At 48.2% G+C, this 27,553-nt stretch overlaps 1 protein-coding gene across 3 annotated transcripts in view; it reads right to left on the bottom strand.

The window, feature by feature from the left end:
- The window catches only part of LOC115125162 (cullin-associated NEDD8-dissociated protein 1-like), a 35,327-nt gene extending 9,000 nt beyond the window's left edge, over nucleotides 1-26,327 (bottom strand). The window contains exons 1-14 of one of the 3 annotated variants that reach the window (XM_065002084.1): nucleotides 26,140-26,327; nucleotides 23,355-23,498; nucleotides 22,740-22,894; nucleotides 21,854-21,977; nucleotides 20,094-20,350; nucleotides 13,678-13,783; nucleotides 12,828-12,985; nucleotides 11,734-12,029; nucleotides 9,077-9,218; nucleotides 7,163-7,390; nucleotides 6,756-6,969; nucleotides 5,849-6,388; nucleotides 5,064-5,686; nucleotides 4,577-4,746 (exon numbers count right to left, since the gene is read on the bottom strand). In XM_065002084.1, coding sequence (XP_064858156.1) covers nucleotides 4,577-4,746; nucleotides 5,064-5,686; nucleotides 5,849-6,388; nucleotides 6,756-6,969; nucleotides 7,163-7,390; nucleotides 9,077-9,218; nucleotides 11,734-12,029; nucleotides 12,828-12,985; nucleotides 13,678-13,783; nucleotides 20,094-20,350; nucleotides 21,854-21,977; nucleotides 22,740-22,894; nucleotides 23,355-23,498; nucleotides 26,140-26,207 — 3,225 coding nt within the window. In that variant the 5' untranslated portion in view covers nucleotides 26,208-26,327. Of the gene's footprint in view, nucleotides 1-4,576; nucleotides 4,747-5,063; nucleotides 5,687-5,848; nucleotides 6,389-6,755; nucleotides 6,970-7,162; nucleotides 7,391-9,076; nucleotides 9,219-11,733; nucleotides 12,030-12,827; nucleotides 12,986-13,677; nucleotides 13,784-20,093; nucleotides 20,351-20,605; nucleotides 20,662-21,853; nucleotides 21,978-22,347; nucleotides 22,437-22,739; nucleotides 22,895-23,354; nucleotides 23,499-26,139 lie in introns of those variants that run through there. The other 2 variants (XM_065002085.1, XM_065002086.1) reach the window with 2 other exon arrangements.
- Between the last annotated feature and the right edge of the window lie 1,226 nt (nucleotides 26,328-27,553).

The following is a 27,553-nucleotide window of genomic DNA, read 5'->3' as shown; positions in this document are numbered from 1 at the left end:
TCCGTTTTTAAGGTCTCAGCTTAGAGATCAGAAGCCTTGTGAGGTATTAGTCTGTCACATGCATGACCCAGTATTGGTCTGTCACATGCATGACCCAGTATTGGTCTGTCACATGCATGACCCAGTATTGGTCTGTCACATGAATGACCCAGTATTGGTCTGTCACATGCATGACCCAGTATTGGTCTGTCACATGAATGACCCAGTATTGGTCTGTCACATGCATGACCCAGTATTGGTCTGTCACATGCATGACCCAGTATTGGTCTGTCACATGAATGACCCAGTATTGGTCTGTCACATGCATGACCCAGTATTAGTCTGTCACACGCATGACCCAGTATTGGTCTGTCACACGCATGACCCAGTATTAGTCTGTCACACGCATGACCCAGTATTGGTCTGTCACACGCATGACCCAGTATTGGTCTGTCACACGCATGACCCAGTATTGGTCTGTCACACGCATGACCCAGTATTGGTCTGTCACACGCATGACCCAGTATTGGTCTGTCACATGCATGACCCAGTATTGGTCTGTCACACGCATGATCCAGTATTGGTCTGTTCCATGCATGACCCAGTATTGGTCTGTCACATGCATGACCCAGTATTGGTCTGTCACATGCATGACCCAGTATTGGTCTGTCACATGCATGACCCAGTATTAGTCTGTCACACGCATGACCCAGTATTGGTCTGTCACATGCATGACCCAGTATTGGTCTGTCACACGCATGACCCAGTATTAGTCTGTCACATGAATGACCCAGTATTGGTCTGTCACATGCATGACCCAGTATTAGTCTGTCACATGAATGACCCAGTATTGGTCTGTCACATGAATGACCCAGTATTGGTCTGTCACATGCATGACCCAGTATTGGTCTGTCACATGCATGACCCAGTATTGGTCTGTCACATGAATGACCCAGTATTGGTCTGTCACATGCATGACCCAGTATTAGTCTGTCACATGCATGACCCAGTATTGGTCTGTCACATGCATGACCCAGTATTGTCTGTCACATGCATGACCCAGTATTGGTCTGTCACATGACCCAGTATTGGTCTGTCACACGCATGACCCAGTTTGGTCTGTCACATGATGACCCAGTATTGGTCTGTCACACGCATGACCCAGTATTGGTCTGTCACATGCATGACCCAGTATTGGTCTGTCACACGCATGATCCAGTATTGGTCTGTTCCATGCATGACCCAGTATTGGTCTGTCACATGCATGACCCAGTATTGGTCTGTCACATGCATGACCCAGTATTGGTCTGTCACATGAATGACCCAGTATTGGTCTGTCACATGAATGACCCAGTATTGGTCTGTCACATGCATGACCCAGTATTGGTCTGTCACATGAATGACCCAGTATTGGTCTGTCACATGAATGACCCAGTATTGGTCTGTCACATGAATGACCCAGTATTAGTCTGTCACATGAATGACCCAGTATTAGTCTGTCACATGAATGACCCAGTATTAGTCTGTCACATGAATGACCCAGTATTAGTCTGTCACATGAATGACCCAGTATTGGTCTGTCACATGAATGACCCAGTATTAGTCTGTCACATGAATGACCCAGTATTGGTCTGTCACATGAATGACCCAGTATTGGTCTGTCACATGAATGACCCAGTATTGGTCTGTCACATGAATGACCCAGTATTGGTCTGTCACATGAATGACCCAGTATTGGTCTGTCACATGAATGACCCAGTATTGGTCTGTCACATGAATGACCCAGTATTGGTCTGTCACATGAATGACCCAGTATTGGTCTGTCACATGAATGACCCAGTATTGGTCTGTCACATGCATGACCCAGTATTGGTCTGTCACATGCATGACCCAGTATTGGTCTGTCACATGAATGACCCAGTATTGGTCTGTCACATGAATGACCCAGTATTGGTCTGTCACATGCATGACCCAGTATTGGTCTGTCACACGCATGATCCAGTATTGGTCTGTTCCATGCATGACCCAGTATTAGTCTGTCACATGCATGACCCAGTATTGGTCTGTCACATGCATGACCCAGTATTGGTCTGTCACATGCATGACCCAGTATTAGTCTGTCACACGCATGACCCAGTATTGGTCTGTCACATGCATGACCCAGTATTGGTCTGTCACACGCATGACCCAGTATTAGTCTGTCACATGAATGACCCAGTATTGGTCTGTCACATGCATGACCCAGTATTAGTCTGTCACATGAATGACCCAGTATTGGTCTGTCACATGAATGACCCAGTATTGGTCTGTCACATGCATGACCCAGTATTGGTCTGTCACATGCATGACCCAGTATTGGTCTGTCACATGAATGACCCAGTATTGGTCTGTCACATGCATGACCCAGTATTAGTCTGTCACACGCATGACCCAGTATTGGTCTGTCACACGCATGACCCAGTATTAGTCTGTCACACGCATGACCCAGTATTGGTCTGTCACACGCATGACCCAGTATTGGTCTGTCACACGCATGACCCAGTATTGGTCTGTCACACGCATGACCCAGTATTGGTCTGTCACACGCATGACCCAGTATTGGTCTGTCACATGCATGACCCAGTATTGGTCTGTCACATGCATGACCCAATATTGGTCTGTCACATGCATGACCCAGTATTGGTCTGTCACATGCATGACCCAGTATTAGTCTGTCACACGCATGACCCAGTATTGGTCTGTCACATGCATGACCCAGTATTGGTCTGTCACACGCATGACCCAGTATTAGTCTGTCACATGAATGACCCAGTATTGGTCTGTCACATGCATGACCCAGTATTAGTCTGTCACATGAATGACCCAGTATTGGTCTGTCACATGAATGACCCAGTATTGGTCTGTCACATGAATGACCCAGTATTGGTCTGTCACATGCATGACCCAGTATTGGTCTGTCACACGCATGACCCAGTATTGGTCTGTTCCATGCATGACCCAGTATTGGTCTGTCACATGCATGACCCAGTATTGGTCTGTACATGCATGACCCAGTATTGGTCTGTCACATGCATGACCCAGTATTGGTCTGTCACATGCATGACCCAGTATTAGTCTGTCACATGAATGACCCAGTATTGGTCTGTCACATGCATGACCCAGTATTGGTCTGTCACATGCATGACCCAGTATTGGTCTGTCACATGCATGACCCAGTATTGGTCTGTCACATGAATGACCCAGTATTGGTCTGTCACATGCATGACCCAGTATTGGTCTGTCACATGCATGACCCAGTATTGGTCTGTCACATGAATGACCCAGTATTGGTCTGTCACATGAATGACCCAGTATTGGTCTGTCACACGCATGACCCAGAATTGGTCTGTCACATGAATGACCCAGTATTGGTCTGTCACATGAATGACCCAGTATTGGTCTGTCACACGCATGACCCAGAATTGGTCTGTCACATGCATGACCCAGTATTGGTCTGTCACATGAATGACCCAGTATTGGTCTGTCACATGAATGACCCAGTATTGGTCTGTCACATGAATGACCCAGTATTGGTCTGTCACATGAATGACCCAGTATTGGTCTGTCACACGCACGAAGCAAACAATAATTATGAATAATCATGCAAATATAACTTGTCGGTGTATATAAGGGAATATAAGGGAATATAAGGTAATATAAGGGAATATAAGGTAATATAAGGTAATATAAGGTAATATAAGGGAATATAAGGTAATATAAGGGAATATAAGGGAATATAAGGTAATATAAGGGAATATAAGGTAATATAAGGGAATATAAGGGAATATAAGGTAATATAAGGGAATATAAGGTAATATAAGGGAATATAAGGGAACTAATGGATCTAAGTTTGACTGCGACCGCTCCTGCTTGCTGACAATAAACAGTGATTCATTTAAGATTGACTTCGAGTGTCCCTGTGTAAGAATTTCCAAAACACTATGTATTGCATAATGGCACAATCATTATTTCAATTCAGGGTTGTTATTTTTTTTCTGGCTTGGACTCCCATATAAGGACTATACATACACTCTAATATGCTTAAGAACTTACAAAGCAGCTGTCCATTTCGTTGTGTTTGGCTTTGAAACAACATCCACAACAACCACGTTTTTCCCCACTCAGTTTCAACCTGTTATTGAACTTCTTTCTTCACATGTATCAATCACAGTGAGGTGAGTTTTAAAAGCACTGATACTGTTATGATGATAAGTGTTTTGATGTGATTTTCACCATCTCATTTGCATTGATGTCAGAGAGGTTAGAGGGACAATAGAGCCCTGAGTACCAGGCCATTAGCGACCCGATGATCATTATCGAGTTGTCGAGTACTACTAAAGCTCATCCAGAGTGTATAAGAGGAGATTACAGTGACTCAATGGTCACATAGAATTCAGCTGCGGCCATGTACATGACATCAGGTGTGGCGGTAACACGGTCAAGGCAACAGCCTTAGTCCTTCTTGATTTGTGTCTTGTTTGCAGAGGTTAGGTGATATTGAGGCTAGCTGCACACACACACACACACACACACACACACACACACACACACACACTACCTCTCTGATAAGGTCCTTCCTGATCTGTGTCTCGTTGTAGAGGCTAGGCAGTACTGAGGCTAGCAGACCGCGGATCAGAGAAGGTTTGTTGTGGGCCGCTGAGTTGAACATCACCAAGGCCACACGACGTACATTCGGGTCTTTGTCCTGCAGAGTCTTCAGGAAGTCACCTGGCATAGAGAACAGGGTGATGTTCATTAAGAACCAAATGGGAGAAATCAAACAGAAACCGGGAGGCAAACACCCAAAAATTAATTTCAGGTTGCAAATTATTATTTTTTTTCATTACCTGAATGAATACAACCCTGGACATTGCAGCATGTTGTGGGTGCATTTTAAATGACACCCCAGTTCTCCATAAAGTGCACTATTTTTAACCAGACGGGGCTTTAACCCAAAATAAGTGCACTACGATTGAATAAGGCTGTCATATAACCAGTGTACATTTAAAAAAAAAGTTATATGTTGAGTCACTTTGACATCTTACCTATGCATCCTTTGAGTAGTGAATCTATAGGTACAGGCTGATCAACGATGGTGAACTTAACAGCAGTGACCACAGTACTGCGGGCCACAGGGGACCCTGAGGACAGCTGTTGTTTGAGCCTGGGCAAGAGCTGAGCCGGGTTGACCATGGTGAGTTTCCCCAGACACTCCGCCACCACACTCCTCGTCCCCTCTTCGGCACACTCGCGGTTCTTAAAGAGCAGAGCCCAGATATCCTCGACGTGGGCCAACAAGCTCTCCGTCGAGCAGGCGCTGATCACCTCTTTGAGGCTGTGTAACAGCAGGTACCTTCTCTTAGCCTGGCTACCTATCTCCGTCAGCATAAAGGGAAGGTACTCCTCCAGGTTGCCCACACAGATGTTCCCCAGAGCACAGGAAGCGGCTGACTTGACTTCCTCGTTGGGAGAGGAGAAGGCCTCCAGGATCACGGTCTTTAGTTCCTTCTGACCCCCCAGGTTCATGGTACGCCCCGCCTCCCCCAGACACAGGAAAGACAGGATTCTGACAGACTCGGAACACTTGGGGTTCTTGACTTCCTGGATGAAGCCGGTGACCATTCCGGATGCTTCTTTAGGGCACACGGAGGATAGAGCAGCTACACACCTGGCCAAAACAAGAGACAATATAAAACAGAAAAAAGAAAAACATCATGTTGTGTTTCTCCTCTACAGGACACTATAGGTATATCACTTATATCTATCCTCTATCTGTACACTTAATCAATCAATCAATCAATCAATCAATCGAACAAACCACTACTCCTACCTGGCCACAGAGTAGTAAGACTGTCTGTGCATGGGTGTGGGGTCTGTAGCCTTCCCTGAGCCGTGGAAAGGACTGGTGAGAGCTTTCAAGAGGTCGTTGTATCCCATGTTCCCAGCCTTAGTGACCACCAGGGCCTTGAAGAACTCCAAGATGGCCGACAGAGCCCCTCCTTGCAGCAACGGGGAATGAACCAGATGAAACACACCAGGTAGGACGGTGTTCCCGATCTTGGACAGGGAGGAGGGACACACCTTAGCTATACAGGTGAGAAGCATCACCGCCACCTGGGATATGTGCATGTCGTTCTCCTCGATCAGGGCAGGTAGCTCGTTGAGCACAGCCTCGATCATGGGCGGCTTCAGGCTGTCGCTGTAGTTCATAACTATCATGTTGAGGGCAGTCAGTGTGCTCAGCTTGAGGGCGCGCTGGTTCTTCCTGAGGAAGGAGGCTAGGATGGGGATGCCCTCAGTGAGTAAAGGTCGGAGGTCGATCCTGAGGGGCGATGTGGCGATGAGAGTCAGGGTCTTCACCGCTGTCAGCCTGTTAGGAGAAGAATTGGACCAGTTTGAAACAGAGATAGCCCTCAATGATGCTCCACATGTTGTCACAGAAGTCATTATTGAAGAGATACAAAGATGAACCCTCCAACTCTATGGATAACATACATTATTGTCATGGAGACACTTTTTGTCTTACACCCCCCCCACAATATACACATAAACCCACAGAGAGCTTTGATGAAAGAGTTTAGTTTATGGGGTTGAGTGTCTTGCTCAATGGCACGAGATGGTATTGGGATACTCATGCCAGTAACTCTCCTGTTGCAGGCTCACTTCCCAGCCTAGACCAGATTTTTTTTTACAGTTGGGAGCAGGGATTTGTTCTTGCAAAACAATAGGCTACCTACCTGGTGATCTCGTTCTTCAGTCTCTCCAGGAAGATCTGCAGTGTCGGCTGGAGGTCCCCGCCCAGCTGGTCTCCTAGGTGACACACGATGTGACCCATACAGGAAATGGCCCTCTCCTTCACTTCCTGGTCAATGTCTGCAGCCTTCAGCCTCTTCAGAGTGGCAGAGAACACATCCTTCACGTAGGGCTTGACATCAAAGGCGGGTAGTTTATCTAGAGTAGAATAGATACTTTTATTTGGAACGGAATTTCTTATTCTACCTTTCATCCCAACCCCACTGAAACAATGATCTGACACCAGTAGCCAGTTCAGTCCCCACTATTTCATCCCCATGGACCAGGACTTGAACCAGCAACCTTTATGATTACTGATCCACCTCTCTAACCTCTGGGCTACAGTACCTACCTCCTAACGGGCATATGATCTTGACCATCTGCTGAGTGACCAGTAGGGCTTCGGAGGTGATCTTATAGAAGGGGTCCTCCACACAGTGCACCACCGGAGGCAGAATAACCTTCATGTGAGGCTGGAAAACGGCAGGAGGATGGCTGCACAGGAGGACATTGAGGAAAGAGAGGGCATCGATCTTCATGTTGGACGAGGTAGACTTGTCTGTAAGGGAGTGAACTATACCTGAAAAGAGAGATGCCAGAGAAAAGGTGAATATGAATGTCAAGATGACTTTTTTTGACATTGTAACAATAACCATTCCAACATTTTCTCCTTTTTAAGTTATAGTACTATATTTTTTATTGACAGGAGTTTTCCTGACCACGTGGCTAGAACGCAAAATTGTCCTGGTCCTTTGACTAACTACAGGGAATAAATTAACAATTGTTGTAGCCTATAACTACAGTAGGCCCTGAGTTTTTCCTGGCCAGGTCACATGATCAATGCCCTCTCTTTCCTCAATGTCCTCCTGTGCAGCCATCCTCCTGCCTCAGGAGGACCCCCTTCTATAAGATCACCTCCTGAGGCCCTACTCGTCACTCAGCAGATGGTCAAGATCATTTTAAATGTTATGTAGCTCTGTCATTGAGCTGTTCTTGTCTATTATTGTCCTGTATTCTGTCATGATTCTTGTTTATTGTGGAACCCAGGAAGAGTAGCTGCTGCTTTTGCAACAGCCAATGGGGATCCAAATGAAATCCGGTTTGTAATGGAAAAACTACTGGCCCCAGAAATGAACAAAGGAATGTAGTAATTTAGATAAGAAGCTGCGGGTAAGTGAACGTGTGAGTGAGATTACCAGGGATGAGAGATGGTATGTGAGGGTGTGAGTGAGGTTACCAGGGATGAGAGCTGGTATGTGAACGTGTGAGTGAGGTTACCAGGGATGAGAGATGGTATGTGAGGGTGTGAGTGAGGTTACCAGGGATGAGAGATGATATATGAGGGTGTGAGTGAGGTTACCAGGGATGAGAGATAGTATGTGAGGATGTGAGTGAGGTTACCAGGGATGAGAGATGGTATGTGAGGATGTGAGTGAGGTTACCAGGGATGAGAGTGAGGTTACCAGGGATGAGAGATGGTATGTGAACGTGTGAGTGAGGTTACCAGGGATGAGAGTGAGGTTACCAGGGATGAGAGATGGTATGTGAGGGTGTGAGTGAGGTTACCAGGGATGAGAGATGGTATGTGAGGATGAGAGTGATGTTACCAGGGATGAGAGATGGTATGTGAGGTTGTGAGTGAGGTTACCAGGGATGAGAGATGGTATGTGAGGATGTGAGTGAGGTTACCAGGGATGAGAGTGAGGTTACCAGGGATGAGAGATGGTATGTGAGGGTGTGAGTGAGGTTACCAGGGATGAGAGTGAGGTTACCAGAGATGAGAGATGATATATGAGGGTGTGAGTGAGGTTACCAGGGATGAGAGTGAGGTTACCAGGGATGAGAGATGATATATGAGGGTGTGAGTGAGGTTACCAGGGATGAGAGTGAGGTTACCAGGGATGAGAGATGATATATGAGGGTGTGAGTGAGGTTACCAGGGATGAGAGTGAGGTTACCAGGGATGAGAGATGATATATGAGGGTGTGAGTGAGGTTACCAGGGATGAGAGTGAGGTTACCAGGGATGAGAGATGATATATGAGGGTGAGAGTGAGGTTACCAGGGATGAGAGATAGTATGTGAGGATGTGAGTGAGGTTACCAGGGATGAGAGATGGTATGTGAGGGTGTGAGTGAGGTTACCAGGGATGAGAGATGGTATGTGAGGATGTGAGTGAGGTTACCAGGGATGAGAGATGGTATGTGAGGGTGTGAGTGAGGTTACCAGGGATGAGAGATGGTATGTGAGGGTGTGAGTGAGGTTACCAGGGATGAGAGCTGGTATGTGTTTTCCCAGGGCTCCTGGCAGTACGTTGGCCAGCTCTGTCAGCAAACTGAAACAGCCCTGTCTAGACTTCATACTCTTCTCCTTCAGCTGCTTGTGGAGAGCCTTCACTACTGTGGGGACCTGGGAAACAACAAATAAACGACTGAGAAACACCTCAAATGAAAGCTCACGTAAAAACGTACTGAAATATGTCTCCTAATTCACCTTGTCATCTCAGTATTGTGATATACACTATTACTGTATGCTCTGCTGCGGTCTTGGATGAGGATCCACTTTAAGGCATTTTAGCCCCATGAGACTAACGCCGGTTGATTTTTAAAAATTATTATTTATTTTTTTACCTTTATTTAACGAGGCAAGTCAGTTAAGAACAAATACTTATTTTCAATGACGGCCTAGGAACAGTGGGTTAACTGCCTGTTCAGGGGCAGAACGACAGATTTGTACCTTGTCAGCTCGGGGGTTTGAATTTACAACCTTCTGGTTGCTAGTCCAACGCTCTAACCACTAGGCTACCCTGCCACCTCTACACTCTAACCACTAGGCTACAGTACCGCCTCTACACTCTAACCACTAGGCTACCTGCCGCCTCTACACTCTAACCACTAGGCTACCCTGCCACCTCTACACTCTAACCACTAGGCTACCCTGCCGCCTCTACACTCTAACCACTAGGCTACCCTGCCGCCTCTACACTCTAACCACCAGGCTACCCTGCCGCCTCTACACTCTAACCACTAGGCTACCCTGCCGCCTCTACACTCTAACCACTAGGCTACCCTGCCGCCTCTACACTCTAACCACTAAGCTACCCTGCCGCCTCTACACTCTAACCACTAGGCTACCCTGCCACCTCTACACTCTAACCACTAGGCTACCCTGCCACCTCTACACTCTAACCACTAAGCTACCCTGCCACCTCTACACTCTAACCACTAGGCTACCCTGCCCCCTCTACACTCTAACCACTAGGCTACCCTGCCACCTCTACACTCTAACCACTAGGCTACCCTGCCGCCTCTACACTCTAACCACTAAGCTACCCTGCCACCTCTACACTCTAACCACTAGGCTACCCTGCCACCTCTACACTCTAACCACTAGGCTACCCTGCCACCTCTACACTCTAACCACTAGGCTACCCTGCCACCTCTACACTCTAACCACTAGGCTACCCTACCGCCTCTACACTCTAACCACTAGGCTACCCTGCCGCCTCTACACTCTAACCACTAGGCTACCCTGCCACCTCTACACTCTAACCACTAGGCTAACCTACAGCCTCTACACTCTAACCACTAGGCTACCGTACCGCCTCTACGCTCTAACCACTAGGCTACCCTGCCACCTCTACACTCTAACCACTAGGCTACCCTGCCTCCTCTACACTCTAACCACTAGGCTACCCTGCCACCCCTACACTCTAACCACTAGGCTACCCTGCCACCTCTACACTCTAACCACTAGGCTACCCTGCCGCCTCTACACTCTAACCACCAGGCTACCCTGCCGCCTCTGACACTCTAACCACTAGGCTACCCTGCCGCCTCTACACTCTAACCACTAGGCTACCTGCCTGCCTCTGACACTCTAACCACTAGGCTACCCTGCCACCTCTACACTCTAACCACTAGGACCCATAGCTCTCAGGCTACCCTGCCGCCTCTACACTCTAACCACTAGGCTACCCTGCCGCCTCTACACTCTAACCACCAGGCTACCCTGCCGCCTCTACACTCTAACCACTAGGCTACCCTGCCGCCTCTACACTCTAACCACTAGGCTACCCTGCCGCCTCTACACTCTAACCACTAAGCTACCCTGCCGCCTCTACACTCTAACCACTAGGCTACCCTGCCACCTGACTGACACTCTAACCACTAGGCTACCCTGCCACCTCTACACTCTAACCAAACTAAGCTACCCTGCCAAACCTCTACACTCTAACCACTAGGCTACCCTGCCCCCTCTACACTCTAACCACTAGGCTACCCTGCCACCTCTACACTCTAACCACTAGGCTACCCTGCCGCCTCTACACTCTAACCACTAGGCTACCCTGCAAACCTCTACACTCTAACCACTAGGCTACCCTGCCACCTCTACACTCTAACCACTAGGCTACCCTACAGCCTCTACACTCTAACCACTAGGCTACCCTACCGCCTCTACACTCTAACCACTAGGCTACCCTGCCGCCTCTACACTCTAACCACTAGGCTGACCCTGCCGCCTCTACACTCTAACCACTAGGCTACCCTGCCGCCTCTAACTCTAACCACTAGGCTACCCTGCCGCCTCTACTCTAACCACTAGGCTATGGACCCTGCCGCCTCTACACTCTAACCACTAGGCTACCCTGCCACCTCTACACTCTAACCACTAGGCTCCCATACAGCCTCTACACTCTAACCACTAGGCTACCCTTTTTGTTCAGCCTCTACACTCTAACCACTAGGCTACCCTACCGCCTCTACACTCTAACCACTAGGCTACCCTGCCGCCTCTACACTCTAACCACTAGGCTACCCTGCCGCCTCTACACTCTAACCACTAGGCTACCCTGCCACCCTGATGATTCATGGTTAGAAAACAACAACAACAAAAAACAACAACAAAAAGCAAAACAAATGACCTGTTTCTTGAGCAGAGTGATGGCTGGGTCTTCTTGGACTCCAGGCTCTGTTGCTGTGGTGATGAGGCCCTGAGAAGGCCTGGTCTGTTTGAGTAAGGCAACAAAAGCTACAAAGATGTCCGTCTTGACGTTCTCCTCCCTCTCTTTAAACCGAGCCAGCAGGGTTGGAGCTACTGACCCATAGAGCTCCACTAGCAGGTCTCTCCTCGTGCTGATCACAGCCTCCAGACACTTCACAGACGACCTCCGTACCTTCCAGCTCATGTCGTCATCGTCACTGTACTCGTCATCTGACTCTGCAAGGGAAAAGAACGTTGCCTTTGTTCCCATGTCCATACACACATACCATATTAAAATTCATGTCCAATAGACTGCATTTAAATTCCCTACATTCCCTTACCCTGACCCTAACCCCAAAACTGACCCTAACTCTAACCTCAAACCTGACCCTAACTCTAACCCCAAACCTGACCCTAACCCCAAAACTGACCCTGACCCTAACTCTAACCTCAAACCTGACCCTAACTCTAACCCCAAACCGACCCTAACTCTAACCCCAAACCTGAACCTAACTCTAACCCCAAACCTGACCCTGACCCTAACTCTAACCCCAAACCTGACCCTAACTCTAACCCCAAACCTGACCCTAACTCTAACCCCAAACCTGACCCTAACTCTAACCCCAAACCTGACCCTGACCCTAACTCTAACCCCAAACCGACCCTAACTCTAACCCCAAACCTGAACCTAACTCTAACCTCAAACCTGACCCTAACCCCAAACCTGACCCTAACTCTAACCCCAAACCTGAACCTAACTCTAACCTCAAACCTGACCCTAACCCCAAAACTGACCCTAACTCTAACCTCAAACCTGACCCTAACCCCAAACCTGACCCCATCTCTAACCCCAAACCTGACCCTAACCCCAAACATGACCCTAACTCTAACCCTAAACCTGACCCTAACTCTAACCCTAACTAACCCCAAATCTGACCCTAACCCTAACCCAAAATCGGACCCTGATCCTAACTCTATTTAATAATTGCATATCAGCATAGTTGCTGTTGATAGGTTTGTTGATAGTTTGAGTACCTTGGTCTTCATCCTCTCCGTCCTCTGTGTCCATGGACTCATCCCCGTCCTCATCCCCGCCCTCATCCACATCATAGTTGTAGTTGGGGTCATAGGTGATGTACCTCAGACACAGCTTGATCACCGTGGATATATGAGGGGACATCTCCTTGGGGCATCTTACATAGAAATAACAGATCAACTATAACTGTTGTCTGTAGCTTGTGAGGTGTGGAAACACTTTGTTGCTTTTATGAATTTTGTCTTGCTGCTTTTTGTTCTATGTTTCTCTGTCTGTATGCTACGTCTTGCTTGTCCTATGTTGCTCTGTCTGTGTGCTACGTCTTGCTTGTTCTATGTTTCTCTGTCTGTGTGCTACGTTTTGCTTGTTCTATGTTTCTCTGTCTGTGTGCTACGTCTTGCTTGTCCTATGTTGCTCTGTCTGTGTGCTACGTCTTGCTTGTTCTATGTTTCTCTGTCTGTGTGCTACGTTTTGCTTGTTCTATGTTTCTCTGTCTGTATGCTACGTCTTGCTTGTCCTATGTTGCTATGTCTTGCTTGTTCTATGTTACTATTGTCTATATTGTAATAGTTTTTAATAACCTGCCCAGGGACTGCGGTTGAAAATTAGCCGGCTGGCTAAAACCGGCACTTTTACTGAAACGTTGATTAATGTGCACTGTCCCTGTAAAAATAAAAAATAAACTCAAACTCAAACTATTGAACTTATTTAGTAGTTATGGGTCTGTTTTTTCATCTGTGTCTAATCTTGAGTGAGCACTGGGCTCTGGTCAGCTAGTAATGGGTGGAATAAATCACAAGAGAAACCTCAAGTAGAGAGGGAGAGATTCACTAGAGTTTTTTTTTTTACCTGCGGACGAAGGCTTCAAAGGCCTGGAAGCAGTACTCCCTGAGTTCATCGTCCTCCACATTGCAGAACGTCATCACCATGGGGATGATCTTTTCTAGGTGCTCGCCTGGAACAAGAGCAATACCACAGCCACTTACCAGGCCGACCAATACAATGCTGCTCTCTGGTGACTAAAAGTTCAACAATGTCCATTTTGATTTGCAACCACTTTGACAGATATCAAGTTGAAGTGACAAGTTTTAAATGACTTTGATGTCATTTCATTTCCAGAACTCAGATTTTTTTTTTACTATAAATTCAACAATCAAGCTTAAAGAAACTGATCCCCAGCCAACCTCAGCCTACCCTCTACCCTGTTGAACAGCACCTCACCCTACCCTCTACCCTGTTGAACAGCACCTCACCCTACCCTCTACCCTGTCGAACAGCACCTCACCCTACCCTCTACCCTGTTGAACAGCACCTCACCCTACCCTCTACCCTGTTGAACAGCACCTCACCCTACCCTCTACCCTGTTGAACAGCACCTCACCCTACCCTCTACCCTGTTGAACAGCACCTCACCCTACCCTCTACCCTGTTGAACAGCACCTCACCCTACCCTCTACCCTGTTGAACAGCACCTCACCCTACCCTCTACCCTGTTGAACAGCATCTCACCCTACCCTCTACCCTGTCGAACAGCACCTCACCCTACCCTCTACCCTGTTGAACAGCACCTCACCCTACCCTCTACCCTGTTGAACAGCACCTCACCCTACCCTCTACCCTGTTGAACATCACCTCACCCTACCCTCTACCCTGTTGAACATCACCTCACCCTACCCTCTACCCTGTTGAACAGCACCTCACCCTACCCTCTACCCTGTTGAACAGCACCTCACCCTACCCTCTACCCTGTTGAACAGCACCTCACCCTACCCTCTACCCTGTTGAACAGCACCTCACCCTACCCTCTACCCTGTTGAACAGCACCTCACCCTACCCTCTACCCTGTTGAACATCACCTCACCCTACCCTCTCCTGCCTGTTGAACAGCACCTCACCCTACCCTCTATCCTGTTGAACAGCACCTCACCCTACCCTCTAGCCTGTTGAACATCACCTCACCCTACCCTCTACCCTGTTGAACAGCACCTCACCCTACCCTCTACCCTGTTGAACATCACCTCACCCTACCCTCTACCCTGTTGAACAGCACCTCCCCCTACCCTCTACCCTGTTGAACAGCACCTCACCCTACCCTCTACCCTGTTGAACATCACCTCACCCTACCCTCTACCCTGTTGAACAGCACCTCACCCTACCCTCTACCCTGTTGAACAGCACCTCACCCTACCCTCTACTCTGTTGAACAGCACCTCACCCTACCCTCTACCCTGTTGAACAGCACCTCACCCTACCCTCTTCTGCCTGTTGAACAGCACCTCACCTCACCCTACCCTCTACCCTGTTGAACAGCACCTCACCCTACCCTCTTCTGCCTGTTGAACAGCACCTCACCCTACCCTCTAGCCTGTTGAACATCACCTCACCCTACCCTCTACCCTGTTGAACAGCACCTCACCCTACCCTCTACCCTGTTGAACATCACCTCACCCTACCCTCTACCCTGTTGAACAGCACCTCCCCTACCCTCTACCCTGTTGAACAGCACCTCACCCTACCCTCTACCCTGTTGAACAGCACCTCACCCTACCCTCTACTCTGTTGAACAGCACCTCACCCTACCCTCTACCCTGTTGAACAGCACCTCACCCTACCCTCTACCCTGTTGAACAGCACCTCACCCTACCCTCTTCTGCCTGTTGAACAGCACCTCACCTCACCCTACCCTCTACCCTGTTGAACAGCACCTCACCCTACCCTCTTCTGCCTGTTGAACAGCACCTCACCCTTCCCTCTACCCTGTTGAACATCACCTCACCCTACCCTCTTCTGCCTGTTGAACAGCACCTCACCCTACCCTCTACCCTGTTGAACAGCACCTCACCCTACCCTCTACCCTGTTGAACAGCACCTCACCCTACCCTCTACCCTGTTGAACAGCACCTCACCCTACCCTCTACCCTGTTGAACATCACCTCACCCTACCCTCTACCCTGTTGAACAGCACCTCACCCTACCCTCTACCCCGTTGAACAGCACCTCACCCTACCCTCTACTCTGTTGAACAGCACCTCACCCTACCCTCTACCCTGTTGAACAGCACCTCACCCTACCCTCTACCCTGTTGAACATCACCTCACCCTACCCTCTACCCTGTTGAACATCACCTCAGCCTACCCTCTACCCTGTTGAACAGCACCTCACCCTACCCTCTTCTGCCTGTTGAACAGCACCTCACCCTACCCTCTACCCTGTTGAACATCACCTCACCCTACCCTCTCCTGCCTGTTGAACAGCACCTCACCCTACCCTCTACCCTGTTGAACAGCACCTCACCCTACCCTCTACCCTGTTGAACATCACCTCACCCTACCCTCTACCCTGTTGAACAGCACCTCACCCTACCCTCTACCCTGTTGAACATCACCTCACCCTACCCTCTACCCTGTTGAACAGCACCTCACCATACCCTCTACCCTGTTGAACAGCACCTCACCCTACCCTCTACCCTGTTGAACAGCACCTCACCCTACCCTCTACCCTGTTGAACAGCACCTCACCCTACCCTCTACCCTGTTGAACATCACCTCACCCTACCCTCTCCTGCCTGTTGAACAGCACCTCACCCTACCCTCTATCCTGTTGAACAGCACCTCACCCTACCCTCTAGCCTGTTGAACATCACCTCACCCTACCCTCTACCCTGTTGAACAGCACCTCACCCTACCCTCTACCCTGTTGAACATCACCTCACCCTACCCTCTACCCTGTTGAACAGCACCTCCCCTACCCTCTACCCTGTTGAACAGCACCTCACCCTACCCTCTACCCTGTTGAACATCACCTCACCCTACCCTCTACCCTGTTGAACAGCACCTCACCCTACCCTCTACCCTGTTGAACAGCACCTCACCCTACCCTCTACTCTGTTGAACAGCACCTCACCCTACCCTCTACCCTGTTGAACAGCACCTCACCCTACCCTCTTCTGCCTGTTGAACAGCACCTCACCTCACCCTACCCTCTACCCTGTTGAACAGCACCTCACCCTACCCTCTTCTGCCTGTTGAACAGCACCTCACCCTACCCTCTAGCCTGTTGAACATCACCTCACCCTACCCTCTACCCTGTTGAACAGCACCTCACCCTACCCTCTACCCTGTTGAACATCACCTCACCCTACCCTCTACCCTGTTGAACAGCACCTCCCCCTACCCTCTACCCTGTTGAACAGCACCTCACCCTACCCTCTACCCTGTTGAACAGCACCTCACCCTACCCTCTACTCTGTTGAACAGCACCTCACCCTACCCTCTACCCTGTTGAACAGCACCTCACCCTACCCTCTACCCTGTTGAACAGCACCTCACCCTACCCTCTTCTGCCTGTTGAACAGCACCTCACCTCACCCTACCCTCTACCCTGTTGAACAGCACCTCACCCTACCCTCTTCTGCCTGTTGAACAGCACCTCACCCTTCCCTCTACCCTGTTGAACATCACCTCACCCTACCCTCTTCTGCCTGTTGAACAGCACCTCACCCTACCCTCTACCCTGTTGAACAGCACCTCACCCTACCCTCTACCCTGTTGAACAGCACCTCACCCTACCCTCTACCCTGTTGAACAGCACCTCACCCTACCCTCTACCCTGTTGAACATCACCTCACCCTACCCTCTACCCTGTTGAACAGCACCTCACCCTACCCTCTACCCTGTTGAACAGCACCTCACCCTACCCTCTACTCTGTTGAACAGCACCTCACCCTACCCTCTACCCTGTTGAACAGCACCTCACCCTACCCTCTACCCTGTTGAACATCACCTCACCCTACCCTCTACCCTGTTGAACATCACCTCAGCCTACCCTCTACCCTGTTGAACAGCACCTCACCCTACCCTCTTCTGCCTGTTGAACAGCACCTCACCCCTACCCTCTACCCTGTTGAACATCACCTCACCCTACCCTCTCCTGCCTGTTGAACAGCACCTCACCCTACCCTCTACCCTGTTGAACAGCACCTCACCCTACCCTCTACCCTGTTGAACATCACCTCACCCTACCCTCTACCCTGTTGAACAGCACCTCACCCTACCCTCTACCCTGTTGAACATCACCTCACCCTACCCTCTACCCTGTTGAACAGCACCTCACCATACCCTCTACCCTGTTGAACAGCACCTCACCCTACCCTCTAACCCGTTGAACATCACCTCACCCTACCCTCTACCCTGTTGAACATCACCTCACCCTACCTTCTACCCTGTTGAACAGCACCTCACCCTACCCTCTACCCTGTTGAACAGCACCTCACCCTACCCTCTACCCTGTTGAACATCACCTCACCCTACCCTCTACCCTGTTGAACAGCACCTCACCCTACCCTCTACCCTGTTGAACATCACCTCACCCTACCCTCTACCCTGTTGAACAGCACCTCCCCTACCCTCTACCCTGTTGAACAGCACCTCACCCTACCCTCTACCCTGTTGAACATCACCTCACCCTACCCTCTACCCTGTTGAACAGCACCTCACCCTACCCTCTACCCTGTTGAACAGCACCTCACCCTACCCTCTACTCTGTTGAACAGCACCTCAACCTACCCTCTACCCTGTTGAACAGCACCTCACCCTACCCTCTACCCTGTTGAACAGCACCTCACCCTACCCTCTTCTGCCTGTTGAACAGCACCTCACCTCACCCTACCCTCTACCCTGTTGAACAGCACCTCACCCTACCCTCTACCCTGTTGAACAGCACCTCACCCTACCCTCTAGCCTGTTGAACATCACCTCACCCTACCCTCTACCCTGTTGAACAGCACCTCACCCTACCCTCTACCCTGTTGAACATCACCTCACCCTACCCTCTACCCTGTTGAACAGCACCTCCCCTACCCTCTACCCTGTTGAACAGCACCTCACCCTACCCTCTACCCTGTTGAACATCACCTCACCCTACCCTCTACCCTGTTGAACAGCACCTCACCCTACCCTCTACCCTGTTGAACAGCACCTCACCCTACCCTCTACTCTGTTGAACAGCACCTCACCCTACCCTCTACCCTGTTGAACAGCACCTCACCCTACCCTCTACCCTGTTGAACAGCACCTCACCCTACCCTCTTCTGCCTGTTGAACAGCACCTCACCTCACCCTACCCTCTACCCTGTTGAACAGCACCTCACCCTACCCTCTTCTGCCTGTTGAACAGCACCTCACCCTTCCCTCTACCCTGTTGAACATCACCTCACCCTACCCTCTTCTGCCTGTTGAACAGCACCTCACCCTACCCCCTGTTGAACAGCACCTACCCTGTTGAACAGCACCTCACCCTACCCTCTACCCTGTTGAACAGCACCTCACCCTACCCTCTACCCTGTTGAACAGCACCTCACCCTACCCTCTACCCTGTTGAACATCACCCTCACCCTACCCTCTACCCTGTTGAACAGCACCTCACCCTACCCTCTACCCTGTTGAACAGCACCTCACCCTACCCTCTACCCTGTTGAACAGCACCTCACCCTACCCTCTACCCTGTTGAACATCACCTCAGCCTACCCTCTACCCTGTTGAACAGCACCTCACCCTACCCTCTTCTGCCTGTTGAACAGCACCTCACCCTACCCTCTACCCTGTTGAACATCACCTCACCCTACCCTCTCCTGCCTGTTGAACAGCACCTCACCCTACCCTCTACCCTGTTGAACAGCACCTCACCCTACCCTCTACCCTGTTGAACATCACCTCACCCTACCCTCTACCCTGTTGAACAGCACCTCACCCTACCCTCTACCCTGTTGAACATCACCTCACCCTACCCTCTACCCTGTTGAACAGCACCTCACCCTACCCTCTACCCTGTTGAACAGCACCTCACCCTACCCTCTAACCCGTTGAACATCACCTCACCCTACCCTCTACCCTGTTGAACATCACCTCACCCTACCTTCTACCCTGTTGAACAGCACCTCGCACTACCCTCTACCCTGTTGAACAGCACCTCACCCTACCCTCTACCCTGTTGAACATCACCTCACCCTACCCTCTACCCTGTTGAACAGCACCTCACCCTACCCTCTCCTGCCTGTTGAACAGCACCTCACCCTACCCTCTACCCTGTTGAACAGCACCTCACCTCACCCTACCCTCTACCCTGTTGAACATCACCTCACCCTACCCTCTACCCTGTTGAACAGCACCTCACCCTACCCTCTACCCTGTTGAACATCACCTCACCCTTCCCTCTCCTGCCTGTTGAACATCACCTCACCCCATGCTAAGGCTAGCTAGCTGCCTCACCGACTCGATGCCCTCCCTGGCGGCTGACGGTGGCCAGACACTGGATGTAGGAGCGTGTGGTGGAGGTCTGCTGTCCTCGGCCCAGCTCAGCCAACAGATGCTCAGTGAGCTGGGTGAAGAGAGTCGTGCTGCAGCTGGGCACCAGGTGACCCAGGGCCATGATAGCCCTCTTCCTCACAGCCATACGGGGGCTGGTCAGCTGGGGGAGCAGGCTGGTCAGGATGGAGGCATGGAAGCTGATCAACGTACCACTCAACCTATAGGGGTGAACAGAGAGGGTACAGGATCAGATTTTAAAAAACAACATTATGTAACATTCTTTCAAATATCTGAGCTGTGCTTGATTTTCCAAGTACAATGGTCCAAAAACTCTAAATGTCATTAAAAACACATCAATACTACAATTGACCTGTATTGGACCCAGATCTGTATAAGATAAATACTGGTCGTCATGGAGTCTTCTGCTTAAAAAAAAATCATGTTTATTTACACTCTAGAAAAGCAGTACTTACCTTCCCAACATGTCCGACAGGATGTCCAAGGCCTCCAGCAGTATTTACCTTCCCAACATGTCCGACAGGATGTCCAAGGCCTCCAGCAGTACTTACCTTCCCAACATGTCCGACAGGATGTCCAAGGCCTCCAGCAGTACTTACCTTCCCAACATGTCCGACAGGATGTCCAAGGCCTCCAGCAGTACTTACCTTCCCAACATGTCCGACAGGATGTCCAAGGCCTCCAGCAGTACTTACCTTCCCAACATGTCCGACAGGATGTCCAAGGCCTCCAGCAGTACTTACCTTCCCAACATGTCCGACAGGATGTCCAAGGCCTCCAGCAGTACTTACCTTCCCAACATGTCCGACAGGATGTCCAAGGCCTCCAGCAGTACTTATCTTCCCAACATGTCCGACAGGATGTCCAAGGCCTCCAGCAGTACTTACCTTCCCAACATGTCCGACAGGATGTCCAAGGCCTCCAGCAGTACTTACCTTCCCAACATGTCCGACAGGATGTCCAAGGCCTCCAGCAGTACTTACCTTCCAAACATGTCCGACAGGATGTCCAAGGCCTCCAGCAGTACTTACCTTCCCAACATGTCCGACAGGATGTCCAAGGCCTCCAGCAGTACTTACCTTCCCAACATGTCCGACAGGATGTCCAAGGCCTCCAGCAGTACTTACCTTCCCAACATGTCCGACAGGATGTCCAAGGCCTCCAGCAGTACTTACCTTCCCAACATGTCCGACAGGATGTCCAAGGCCTCTAGCAGTACTTACCTTCCCAAGATGTCCGACAGGATGTCCAAGGCCTCCAGCAGTATTTACCTTCCCAACATGTCCGACAGGATGTCCAAGGCCTCCAGCAGTACTTACCTTCCCAACATGTCCGACAGGATGTCCAAGGCCTCCAGCAGTACTTACCTTCCCAACATGTCCGACAGGATGTCCAAGGCCTCCAGCAGTACTTACCTTCCCAACATGTCCGACAGGATGTCCAAGGCCTCCAGCAGTACTTACCTTCCCAACATGTCCGACAGGATGTCCAAGGCCTCCAGCAGTACTTACCTTCCCAACATGTCCGACAGGATGGCCAAGGCCTCCAGCAGTACTTACCTTCCCAACATGTCCGACAGGATGTCCAAGGCCTCCAGCAGTACTTACCTTCCCAACATGTCCGACAGGATGTCCAAGGCCTCCAGCAGTACTTACCTTCCCAACATGTCCGACAGGATGTCCAAGGCCTCCAGCAGTACTTACCTTCCCAACATGTCCGACAGGATGTCCAAGGCCTCCAGTTGGACGGAAACATCCTCCTGTGTCCCCATGGCTCCTATCAGCTGAGATGTGATCTTCTTACACACGTTGGCAGTCAGGTTCTGACCTGGTAACTCAAAAGCAAAAGAGGAATTCTAGAACTGTATAATTTTCTGCATTCAGATTCTCTACCCTTTTACTGAAGTGTGTGCACTTGTAGGCTACACTACCTGGCCCAATCCCAAATGGACCACTAAAGTCCTAAAACCTATGCCTATAAGGTTTAGGGGTGCATTTGGGATTGGGCACCTGTCGTGGATTTAACAATGGTGGACACTTCCTCCAGTCATTGCTTTCACCAATCCGATTCGCTACATGGTTAGCTGTCATAATATACAACACTCTCATTGGACAGTTTCCATTTCAGAGCTCCTCCAAGGAGAACCATACTGTAGTGTAGCTTGTACAACAACAACAACAACAACAGAGACTCGTACCTGCGGAGCATGGGGGCAGCTCAGCGATGACTGTCTTCAGACCCATACTGTAGTGTAGCGTGTACAACAACAACAACAACAACAACAGGGACTCGTACCTGCGGAGCATGGGGGCAGCTCAGCGATGACTGTCTTCAGACCCATACTGTAGTGTAGCGTGTACAACAACAACAACAACAACAACAGGGACTCGTACCTGCGGAGCATGGGGGCAGCTCAGCGATGACTGTCTTCAGACTCATACTGTAGTGTAGCGTGTACAACAACAACAACAACAACAACAATAGAGACTCGTACCTGCGGAGCATGGGGGCAGCTCAGCGATGACTGTCTTCAGACCCATACTGTAGTGTAGCGTGTACAACAACAACAACAACAACAGAGACTCGTACCTGCGGAGCATGGGGGCAGCTCAGCGATGACTGTCTTCAGACCCATACTGGAGATGTCTCTGAGTTGTTCCTTGTCTGACATCATGTTAGAGCAGAGTGTATCCACCATGATCTCAACCTGGTACTCTTTCACCTTGCTCACCAAGGGACCCAGACTGCAGCAGAGAGACACAAATCATTACCCAACTAACTGACTGAAAAACAAAATAAAGTTGTTACATCTGCAAGTGTTCCTTGAGAAAGACTTAACTATCAACATGTGACTTTAAACTTAAAAAAAAAAATCTGAAATACCTTGTGACACACAGGAGATTTTATTTCACCTTTATTTAAATAGGCAAGTCAGTTAAAGTACAAATTCTTATTTACAATGACAGCCTATCCTGGACAAACGTCACTGGGCCAATTGTGAACCGCCCTATGGGACTGCCTATCACGGCCGGTTGTGATACAGCCTGGAATCGAACCAGGGTCTGTCGTGACGCCTCTAGCACTGTGATGCAGTGCCTTAGACTGCTGTGCCACTCAGAAGCCCAAGTGGTGATGCCTTGTGCATTTTAACACTTTACAAACACAATGGTTATTATAAAGAGAGACATGCCAGCATTAGCCTACCACTTGACAGCCAGATTCTGCACCTCTCCATTCTTATCTTCCAGTAGCTTCAGGAGCATGGTGACCACCTTCTTCTCGCTGTCTTCGTCCAACTTGATAGAATCCTTCTGAAGCTCCATCATCAGGTCATTGGTGGCCATGAAGCTGGAGGAAAGGATGAGTCCAACATGACCGTTATTCCACTAACACAAAGTTATCTACTGTATTTTATTACGGCCATGAAGCTGGAGGAAAGGATGAGTCCAACATGACCGCTATTCCACTAACACAAAGTTATCTACTGTATTTTATTACGGCCATGAAGCTGGAGGAAAGGATGAGTCCAACATGACCGCTATTCCACTAACACAAAGTTATCTACTGTATTTTATTACGGCCATGAAGCTGGAGGAAAGGATGAGTCCAACATGACCGTTATTCCACTAACACAAAGTTATCTACTGTATTTTATTACGGCCATGAAGCTGGAGGAAAGGATGAGTCCAACATGACCGTTATTCCACTAACACAAAGTTATCTACTGTATTTTATTACGGCCATGAAGCTGGAGGAAAGGATGAGTCCAACATGACCGCTATTCCACTAACACAAAGTTATCTACTGTATTTTATTACGGCCATGAAGCTGGAGGAAAGGATGAGTCCAACATGACCGTTATTCCACTAACACAAAGTTATCTACTGTATTTGAGACGGTATTACTTTATTACGGCCATGAACGTGGAGGAAATGAGTCCACTATCTGTTTTGGTTCTCACAAAATGAACAATAAAGTATATATACACGATTGTAGTCGGAAGTTTACATACACCATAGCAAATTACATCTAAACTCAGTTTTTCACAATTCCTGACATTTAATCCGAGTAACAATTCCCTTTCTTAGGCCAGTTAGGATCACCACCTTATTTTAATAATGTGAAATGTCAGCTTTTATTTCTTTCATCACATTCCCAGTGGGTCAGAAGTTTACATACACTCAATTAGTGTTCGGAAGCATTGCCTTTAAAATGTTTAACTTGGGTCAAACGTTTTGGGTAGCCTTCCACAAGCTTCCCACAATAAGTTGGGTGAATTTTGGCCCATTCCTCCTGACAGAGCTGGTGTAACTGAGTCAGGTTTGTAGGCCTCCTTGCTCGCAAGCGCCTTTTCAGTTCTGCCCACACATTTTCTATATGATTGAGGTCAGGGCTTTGTGATGGCCACTCCAATAGCTTGACCTTGTTGTCCTTAAGCCATTTTGCCACAACTTTGGAAGTATGATTGGGGTCCATCTCTATTTGGAAGATCCATTTGCGACCAAGCTTTAACTTCCTGACTGATGTCTTGAGATGTTGCTTCAATATATCCACATAATTTTCCTTTCCTCATGATGCCATCTATTTTGTGAAGTGCACCAGACCCTCCTGCAGCAAAGCACCCCCACAACATGATGCTGCCACACCTGTGCTTCACGGTTGGGATGGTGTTCTTCGGCTCCAAACATAACGATGGTCATTATGACCAAACAGTTCTATTTTTGTTTTATCAGACCAGAGGATATTTCTCCAAAAAGTACGATCTTTGTCCCTGTGTGCAGTTGCAAACCGTAGTCTGGCTTTTTTATGGCGGTTTTGGAGCAGTGGCTTCTTCCTTGCTGAGAGGCCTTTCAGGTTATGTCGATATAGGACTCGTTTTATTGTGGATATAGATTATTTTGTATCTGTTTCCTCCAGCATCTTCACAAGGTCCTTTGCTGTTGTTCTGGGATTGATTTGCACTTTTCGCACCAAAGTAGGTGTCTCTAGGAGACAGAATGCGTCTCCTTCCTGAGCAGTTTGATGGCTGCGTGGTCCCATGGTGTTTATACTTGCATACTATTCCTTGTACAGATGAACGGGGTACCTTCAGGCATTTGGAAATTGCTCCCAAGGATGAATCAGACTTGTGGAGGTCTACAATTTTTTTTCTGATGTCTTGGCTGATTTCTTTTGATTTTCCCATGATGTCAAACAAAGAGGCACTGAGTTTGAAGGTAGGCCTTGGAATACATCCCCAGGTACACCTCCAATTGACTCAAATGATGTCAATTAGCCTATCAGAAGCTTTTAAAGCCAAGTCATTTTCTGGAATTTTCCAAGCTGTTTAAAGGCACAGTCAACTTAGTGTATGTGTGTATGTAAACTTCTGACCCACTGGAATTGTGATACAGTGAATTATAAGTGAAATAATCTGTCTGTAAACAATTGTTGGAAAAATGACTTGTGTCATGCACAAAGTAGATGTCCTAACCGACTTGCCAAAACTAGTTTGTTAACAAGACATTTGTGGAGTGGTGGAAAAACGAGTTTTAATGACTCCAACCTAAGTGTATGTAAACTTCTGACTTCAACTGTATATTCTATTCTACCTCTTATTTTCATGGCTCTCCTCTCTCCTATCACACCTGTCATTCAATTATCATAATGTACAATGAGTGATACGTCATTTTGAGGTTCTAGAAGATAGCATTACGTCATAATTATTATTGTTGGACCCACTTTAGTGAAAGGAGTAAGGATTAATTTTTTCATAACCTTGACGTTATTATTGTTATGCATTTCATTTGTAATAATAGCGTAATCTACATTAAGCATATTATTTGAATAGGTGAGATACGTTATAGGCCAGTTTTAAAGTCATTAGTAATACAAGTAGTCAAAAATACTTAGTGGCAGACACGAAAAAATGACAGTCATTGTTGATAGCCCACATTATTACTGTCATCCCACACGCCAACATGCATCGCAAAACACTCGGCCTTCTTACCGAAAGTCTTTGTCGGTAGATGTCATTTTCTCCAACAGATTGGAGATATGGTAGGAGATATTCGACATCTTGACTACCAATTACAGTTAATTTATATATGATAAGAGTTTAATGAATAACTTTGAAAATAGTGTAGCAGAAGTTTCAGCCGGAGAACATGGCGAGAGACAGGGTGGCAATAGCGACGAGCTAACTTTGGACAAGAACAAACTGAGAAACATGACACTTTCAGGGTTCGTTATAAATAGGCACGACCGTGTTATGAGCGAGTCGAGTATGAATTCCTAGTTTATACTGACACCTGGTGGAACCAATCAGGAACCAACGCTCAGCGCATCAGAAACGTTTTTCTTCCTTAAATTGTACATTTTCTCGAAATCTAATGGCACAATCTATATTCGAGCCAATGTTTTAAGTAGTTGAACATGTTATCACTCCAACCTCGTGAAAGTGACAATCTGACACGTTTTCATTTTCGTCAAAAACAACTTTATATCGAAAGACGCGCAGTTCGTAGCGAGACGACCGTTTGACCCGATGATTCTACGCATGAGTTTAGCCAACGTCGCCATGCAACCCAGTCTCTCGTTATTAGTACATAAAAACATTGTGCTAATTTGTAAATATAGTACATAATTAATGAGCGACTGGGTTGCGCCATGACATCGCCTACAAGTGTGATCGTGGAAGCAGTTCAATTCAATGGGCTTTATTGGCATGGGAAGCATATGTTAACATTTGCCAAAGCAAGTAAAATAGATAATAAACAAAAGTGAAATAAACCATTTTTTATTTCTAAAGAATAGAGACATTTCAAATGTCATATTATGGCTATGTACAGTGTTATAACAATGTGCAAATAGTTTAAGTAGAAAAGTTTATGCCTTTCTTCATATTGTACTATCTTCATATTGTACTATCTTCACATTGTACCGTCTTTGAGCTGGATCCTATCCACATGAAGACTTCCGGGTTTTTCAGATTTTTACCTTCAAAAATAAAAGACCACAGTAAACGCTATGTGTATGATAGGAATTCATCCATCTGGGCATCATGCTTAAGACATAACAGATCACGTCAGTACAGTTCAAAGGTCGCAGTCATATCAAATCAGTCAGGGTACAGTTAGTAGTAGACTAGGCATAGCTAGATACAGTTTCATCAGCTGTCTCAGATGATACCCGCAGGTGAAGAAGCAAGATGTGGAGGTCCTGAGCTGGCATGGTTACACGTGGTCTGTGATTGTGAGGCCGGTTGACCGTACTGCCAAATTCTCTAAAACGATGTAGAGAAATGAACATTTCATTCTCTGGCAACATCTCTGGTGGACATTCCTGCAGTCAGTTTGCCAATTGCACATTCCTTCAAAACATGAGACACCTGCGGTATTGTGTTGTGTGACAGAACTGCACTT

This window comes from Oncorhynchus nerka, linkage group LG15, assembly GCF_034236695.1.
Source record: "Oncorhynchus nerka isolate Pitt River linkage group LG15, Oner_Uvic_2.0, whole genome shotgun sequence".
In the NCBI taxonomy this organism is placed as follows: domain Eukaryota; kingdom Metazoa; phylum Chordata; class Actinopteri; order Salmoniformes; family Salmonidae; genus Oncorhynchus; species Oncorhynchus nerka.
Note: the sequence above shows the minus strand (reverse complement) of the source record. Positions and strands in the feature narration are given on the sequence as shown.